Below are 7,279 nucleotides of genomic sequence, written 5' to 3' on the forward strand. Positions count from 1 at the left end.
AAGCCCATTATAACAACAATGACAGAACTGATGGTGTCACTGCTGAAGAGTGGCAAAATTTTGGACCAAAAACCACACAAAAATTGATTTTTTCAATTCCAAAACAAATAGTAGCTATTATTAAATAGAAGAGCTTGGCCACTAAATATTAATTGTTATCGAAAATATTTTTTTTTAATTTGTTTTTTAATTTTTACATAAGCTGTGCCAATAATTTTGTTCAGCCAAATTTAGTTTTTTTTGGTTTGTTAATTTTAAAAAATTAAATATAAAAGAAAATAATATGAAATAAAATGAATTTAAAAGCAAATCAAGCATTTTATCTAAAAAAATTTTTTGCTTATTAAAAATCGCATCATTAACAGGATAAAAATAATGCTAAAATTCAATTTGCTTGCTGTGCCAATAATTTTGTTCGTCACTGTATATTTTTCAGTTCTTTTTGATTTTCAGTATATTATAATTTAGTTACATTTAATATATACAGTTGAAACCGGGTATAATAACATTGAGGGGATAGTAAATAAATTAAAAAAATAAAAAATTATGGTAATGTTTAACGCAAAATATATATATTTTATATATTTTTCAGTAGTGAAGTCGAACTTCCATAACTCGAACTTCTATAACTCGAACTAAAATAATGCCTTCCATAACCCGAATTTTCTAAAATTTAAACAGGGTTTTAGAGGCCAAATACATATATACAATTCTTCTTCCATAACTCAAACTTCTATAACTCGAATTAAAATATTGTCATGTGCCAAAAGGAATATGGAAAAGTGCATTCTTTAAGTCGAATTTTTGTTTTAAGTATGAATCTATTTTGGTGTTAGGGGAAGTCCGTTTTTCGAAACCAAATGTTTAAATTTTTTCTTTCTTATTTTGCTTTTTGTGCAAATGACAGTTGCTGGGAACAAGAAAATAACAAAAAAAAAAAATTAAAATCCCAAACCCTAATTTCTGAATATTTTACTTCACTATTACTTCAGTGCTATATTTTATTTCAAATAAATAAATACACATCTTAAAATGAATTTCTAGTTTCTTTTAAAAATTATATTGTTATTTTTATTGTTCTTTTTTTATTTTGTATATATAATAATTTAGTTACATTTAATATGCATATATATGTATACGATTGAAGGGAATCGTTGTTAAGCCCGGATTTTCATGGAAGAATATGGTTAAATATCTATTATGTCGTTGTTTTAGTTATGAATAAATTACAGCAAATCGGAAATGCTTATATTAGTTCTTATAAAAGCTCATAGCTCGCAAATTTCAGATTATAAATTGCTGACGCTTTGACCACTTCAGTACCTAAGATTTTGCATATTTTTCCCGGCAACTCTGCTCCCGCTGCCATTTCTCAGATATCTGATATTGATGCCTCCCATTCTTATAAAACTTTTAGTTTTTTGGAATAAAATGTACAACAATTACTAATTAACTTCCTTTGTATATATTACACACCTTCCATAGCTCATTATACAGACTCCGCTGACTTGAGCAAACTTATATCCTCATTTCCTAATCTCTTAGTCATTTTGGGCGATTTCAATAGCAAATATATTTGTTGGAGCAATGACCAATTGTAAGAATGGATTGAAGCTGTATCACTGATACTAATAACTCCATTAACCTTGGTTTTAGCGTCATTGCTTTCAACGATCTAAATCATATTGACTGTTATTGATTTCGTTGACAATTGTCTATCTGATCTCCCTGATAAGCTCTTCGCCATTGATAGTATTACCGACAGGATTACTATACCGGACCTTGGTTGATATTGACTACATTTCATCGCAATTTAAGAGTTTTCTTATCTTTGTCTATTTCGAGCATGTTTAAAGGTAGTGCTTAATAAGAGCTATTAGGTTTCACTGGACCTATGCACTAGAATCGGATGTATATTTGCACCGTAATATATATAACATATATTACTTCCCATACCATTTTGCAAAACTCCAGTACGATTATGCATACTATGGATTTGTTTGGATTTGGCAATGTATTCGCCCGAAGAACCTAATGCACATAAAGCAATTGCGACTTTTTTGTCTAGAGAAGTCACTTTACGCCAATTAGTGTCCTTTTTTGTAAAGACGTGTGACAGCACATGTTCCAAAATGATGACTGCTGGTTCTATAAAAGAAAATTATACATCATAATTTCAATGTACGAGGATACATTTACAAATTTCCAAAACAGCTTTGAAACAGATCATGTTGTTCCAAATAATGTAGCTTGACAGTAGTCCACCATTAATTAGTTTTAAGTGGCAATGTCATGTCTTGTACAACTAATGTATTTCATTCCCTAAGGCACTTCTCTTTATTTTTGCCATAGCTTGACAATGGCAAGTATTTTGCAAAATAAATTTTATTAACAATTCTTCATTATTATTCATTTCTTTTAAAATTATATTAGATTTCAAATGTTTTATTATATATCAAGGTTTTAACTAATGTTTTGTGGTGCAGGTAAAAATGCTGTTAAATATACAATTCTTAATATTCGATTTGGAAATAATATGTTTTTGTTTATAAATCGAATGTTAAAAATTATATGTTCAAAACACCATTTATATTTGCGAAATTTTAAAAGTTGATTATTATAACCATAAAGGATGAAAAACAGACTTCAACATTTTGAGAATGCTGAAATAATAAAAATATAATGCAGTTTTTCCAGATAGTTTATATGCTATATTATATATAATTAAATATTTAATAATTTTTTTAATAATTTCGTATCATCGTTTTTTTAATATTTGATGTGAAGTGTAAGCATTGTATAAAATGATAATATAAAATTTAGCAGAATTGTTACGGTCAAATACATTTATGTTTTACAACACTAACAAAAATGGTTTCTGCACAGGATAATGACATCGATTCATACACTGAAAGTGATTGTTGTGGAAATGGTTGCGTAAATTGTGTATTAAATGTTAAATCTATTTCGCCCATTGAAATAACATCAAAACAAAATATCCTACGGAACTACACAAAGTTTACATTAAAAAATAAACAACCACATACTCCACTACTGCCTGATGTCATTGAGTTACATTTCGTGTATGCAGATGTTAACGACGGAGCAAGTGACTTTTGTGTCCATGTACCACCAGGACATCACATAATGATGAAAGCGTTTATCGAAGATAAAGTCTGGTTACGTCCATACTCGCCATTTTGGGTTGACACCTCAAAGTTTGAATTTAAAATACTAGTTAATTTGAAACCACAAGGTTTAATGTCGAATTACATCGAAAACTTGAGTATTGGCGATAAAGTGAAATTTCGTGGGCCTATTGGGAACTTTGTGCACAAAACACCAAGTTGTGATAAATGTATATATATTATAACACAAGGGGTTGCTATTGCGCCAACAATACCTATTGTAGAACAAATACTGCACAATGAAGATGATTTGACACGAGTTTATCATTTGAACTGTTTCACTGATATCAACCACATTTATTTTCGAAAGAACTTGAATGATTTTAACAAATATTGGAACTATGAGGGACACATTTACTTGGCACATCAAGTTTGCAGCAATGAAAAATGCCAAAATTCGGGAAGTTGTTGCGGTGAATGCGAGGTTTTTCGTAAATTGTTATGGTACAAGGAACCAGCATATACTCGAAGACTTACAAAGACGGATTTGGAGAAAATATGCTGTAACAATTTAAATTATCAAAAGGAATTTATGATTAGTGGCGCTAAAGAGTTTCAGACATCTATATCTGAAATCATTAATGAAATGAATTTGGTCAATGAAAAAGAAGACATCATACTTTTGTAAATATTTGAGCATTAAATTTGCTAGTTAATATTTAATTTATGTAATTTTAATGTTAGTTTTCTTTATTGGTTTTAAACAATTCTTAAATTTGCTTTGTAAATCTAACATTATTTTAGAATAAAAATATTTTAACATAAACTTTTAACAATTGTTCTTTATAATTAAAACTCGCTTTGCTGTTAACTGAAATAAATTGTGTTGTGGATTCGTTCCAAAAGTGGATAGGCATATGTGTAACTTTTTATCAACGACCAAGTACTGCTCTTAAACAAATACGTAGGCTTCTTTAGAGATAGAGATACTGCGCGAAAGAAAGTAATGATTGCTTTAATCGTTTTCAATAAAATGAGCAATTTCCGCCTACATAAATATACATTGGACACATCACTTTGGTACAAACATTACAATAAACTAAAAAAATAACATCACAACACAGTTTTATCTATTTTACACACAACACAACTGCCATCATACCAAACACCTAATAAAACGCTTACTGGTAACAAATGTTTGAGATACCTGAAATAAAGTTCAATTAATAAATATTTACCATATATATTATAAACTACTTACCAAAACCCACCCCCGCATAAACTAATTACAGCATGAACCAGCAACATAACTAAGTGATCTGCAATTACATTGAAATAAAATTTGAAAGTTAAAAATGTAATTAATTAAATGAATAATACACTTACCTTATTTATTTATGAATTATATTTTATCTTTTGCTTTGGAACATTTTTTAATATTTATTAAATTTATTTGCCGTAAGAGAGCTTAAAGAGAAGTAAAGTGCACAAGCAGAACGGCAAAGTAAACAAGAATTGCGTGAGATCAGCTGTGAATAAAATGATACGCTACGAAAAAGCTCGGTCGGTTGGGTGTTTAAGACGCGCATTTTTGTTCAGGCGGCGATTTGTAAAATATTTACTAAGGCATATACACCTGGGGATTACAAGTTCAAATTAGCACTAGTTGCACATAGAAAAATTTCGATATAAAGAAATAATTCACACGAAGTAATATCTTGCATTAGAAATTATATCATTACGATCGGCTGTTGTACGCCTACTGCAAGTGAAATAATTTGAAGTTAAGTACAAAAAAATATTTCCATTTAAGGATCTATTCAACTGAAGACATAGTAAACAAAAAGAATACTTCGAGATAAAGAAGTGTTCAAAGTAAACCTGTCTCTATACGATCGGTTGTTACAACAGCTTTAAAGAAAACATAATTAGCACAAGATCTACACCAGGACATCCAAGACAATTACTCTGCTCCGGATCGATTGGTATTCATCATAGTAATAATATATTTAAACACTTCATTATTGTTTTTTTTTTTTTTTTGAATTATAAAATTTTAATTATAATAAATTAGAAATTTATTGTGACGATTCTGAATAGGCTGAGGATACCCCAACAATTATCAACGACCTTAGGAAAAGTGTCGTTACAAACTAATACATTTCTTTAGCTCGAACATAAACATATTTTAAAATATTTAAGAATACTCTTATTTTGCAATACATTATATCCATATTTATTATACATTATATGCTTCTTTATACATTATACATATTTTTGACATAACTATGTGTTATTGCCCATATAGGGTCTCAAAAGCTCTATTGGTAACGGGAATATAATTGTTGAATTCTTTTCAGCAGAAATGCTACTAAGAGTTTGTAAATAACGTAACTAAAAAAAAAGTAATTTAATAATCTAATCAAAAACAAATAGAGCAAGTCAAAATACCTGTAATGCAGCAGGACTGGACGATATAATGTCTGAGGCATCTTTTAAAGCCTGTGATGACTTCATTTCACCTTCAGCAGCAATAACCTTAGCTCTAGCATCTCTAGTTGCCTCAGCTTCAGCAGCCATTGCACGTTGCATAGATTTTGGCAGTGAAACGTCTTTACTATAAAAAAATGTTTTTATTTTATTTTATTATTTATATATATATATATTAATATAACTTCGTTAGAATTTAAAATAGTTACTAACATTTCCACACGTTCAACTAAAACGCCCCACGGGTCTGTGGCCTCATCCAAAGATACTTGCATTGTGTGTGAAATCATCTCACGACCTGCTAATACTTCACAAAGATTTCGTGTTCCAAGTACATTACGTAATGTAGTTGCTGCCAATAATCGTGTGGATTCACTATAATTCGAAATCTGTATGACAGCTTTAAGTGGATCGTTTATACGATAGTAGACTACAGCATCGACAGATACTGTCACTGAATCTCTGGTCAGTACTTCTTGAGGTGGTACATCAAAGGATACTGTACGCAAGTCTACTTTAAAATAGCTATCGACGCATGGCAAAACGAAGAAAACCCCAGGTCCACGAGCACCGCCACTGCGTAAACGACCCATACGAAATATAACCGCTCTTTCATATTCTGTTACTATTTTAAAGCATATAAATATCGAAATGGGAAAAGTCAGAATCATGAGTAAGATTGAGACGGCTGTTGCTAAAATCTCAATCACACTTTTTCCATCATTCTCCGCTGAAATAAAAGCATTTTTAAATTTATTATTGAGAGTGTATTTTAACTTGCCAAATGCTTTAAGTTGATGTATTTTGTTATATTATTTAATTTTCTGAATAATATTTGCAAATATTTAAGCTAGTCATTGCCTTTAGTTCTCAAACATTAAACTACAGCTATATAAACTTGTATATGAAAATATAATAGCGTAGTCTATTTCATACTTTTGTTCTCGACAGGATGTTGATTAAAGTTGACTAGTCTCATAATAAAGTGCTGAAGTCTCTCGCACGTTTTCTAAGGTGGAAAGACAAAGGAAACCTACTGGATACATATAAAGCAATAGAACTCCGTTAGACGCAACGGAATAATATCTAATTATCGGATATGATTATTATTGAAATGTTATTAGTACATGTCGCATATTGACCAGAATCTAAAATGCTTCTTGTAAAAGAGCATAACCAGATAATATTTAAGCAAAATCTACCTATTTGCCAAAGGTCAATTTAAAGGCAACATGTTAAGTAAACCCTTCCCAAGATGTATTCAAAAATCTCTTTCTTCGTTTCATGTATATATCGACATCAACAAGCTTCTTTCCAATATCTCCAGTATCAATATCTCCAGTAAAGAGTGTCCCCTTCTCAATGCAGATAGAAGTATCTTAGTCGAATTTAGGTCAGGATGTAACCATGTACTATACAGTTACTTGTCATGCATAAATGCTTATATTCACAATATGTGTTCTAACTGCAGTTCTATTCTCTATTAAGGTTAGCTTCAATTAAAATCTCAACCATTCATAATGCATTTTTGTTTCCAAAAAAATGCCCTGCTACTATACAACTCCTGTCACCAACAAAATCCAAGCCCATGTATTCGTATTTGTAATTTTTTTCATTTTATCTGCCATTATTACTGTGTTGAGGCTAGTTGAGTCAGTGCA

General features: G+C 30.2%; 2 protein-coding genes and 1 long non-coding RNA gene across 3 annotated transcripts; 1 reads left to right on the top strand and 2 right to left on the bottom strand.

Moving 5' to 3' along the window:
* Nucleotides 1–2,871: 2,871 nt before the first annotated feature.
* Nucleotides 2,872–3,816, top strand: LOC119666398 (NADH-cytochrome b5 reductase-like). Its single transcript, XM_038075677.1, has one exon. The coding sequence runs from the start codon at nt 2,872–2,874 to the stop codon at nt 3,814–3,816; it is 945 nt and encodes a 314-aa protein (XP_037931605.1).
* A 66-nt stretch (nt 3,817–3,882) lies between these two features.
* On the bottom strand, nt 3,883–4,548 carry LOC119667410. The gene is made up of 3 exons (XR_005251417.1): nt 4,515–4,548; nt 4,390–4,447; nt 3,883–4,335 (listed from the first exon to the last, which is right to left on the bottom strand). It is a non-coding gene; the product is annotated as an uncharacterized LOC119667410 (long non-coding RNA).
* Nucleotides 4,549–5,362: 814 nt separating this feature from the next.
* Nucleotides 5,363–6,342, bottom strand: LOC119667416 (stomatin-like). The gene is made up of 3 exons (XM_038076707.1): nt 5,832–6,342; nt 5,580–5,745; nt 5,363–5,522 (listed from the first exon to the last, which is right to left on the bottom strand). Exons 1-3 carry the CDS (start codon nt 6,287–6,289, stop codon nt 5,415–5,417), a joined length of 732 nt encoding a protein of 243 aa, XP_037932635.1. The 5' UTR covers nt 6,290–6,342; the 3' UTR covers nt 5,363–5,414.
* Nucleotides 6,343–7,279: the final 937 nt, after the last annotated feature.

Source organism: Teleopsis dalmanni, chromosome 1 (assembly GCF_002237135.1).
Source record: "Teleopsis dalmanni isolate 2A chromosome 1, ASM223713v2, whole genome shotgun sequence".
Classification (NCBI taxonomy): Eukaryota; Metazoa; Arthropoda; class Insecta; order Diptera; family Diopsidae; genus Teleopsis; species Teleopsis dalmanni.

Coding starts and splice junctions, on each gene's coding strand:
- LOC119667416 (XM_038076707.1), bottom strand. CDS start 6,289: ATGATTCTGACTTTTCCCATTTCGATATTTATATGCTTTAAAATAGTA. Junction 5,746..5,831: donor TTAGTTGAACGTGTGGAAAT/GTTAGTAACTAT, acceptor ATTTTTTTATAG/TAAAGACGTTTCACTGCCAA. Junction 5,523..5,579: donor CCAGTCCTGCTGCATTACAG/GTATTTTGACTT, acceptor CTTTTTTTTTAG/TTACGTTATTTACAAACTCT.
- LOC119666398 (XM_038075677.1), top strand. CDS start 2,872: ATGGTTTCTGCACAGGATAATGACATCGATTCATACACTGAAAGTGAT.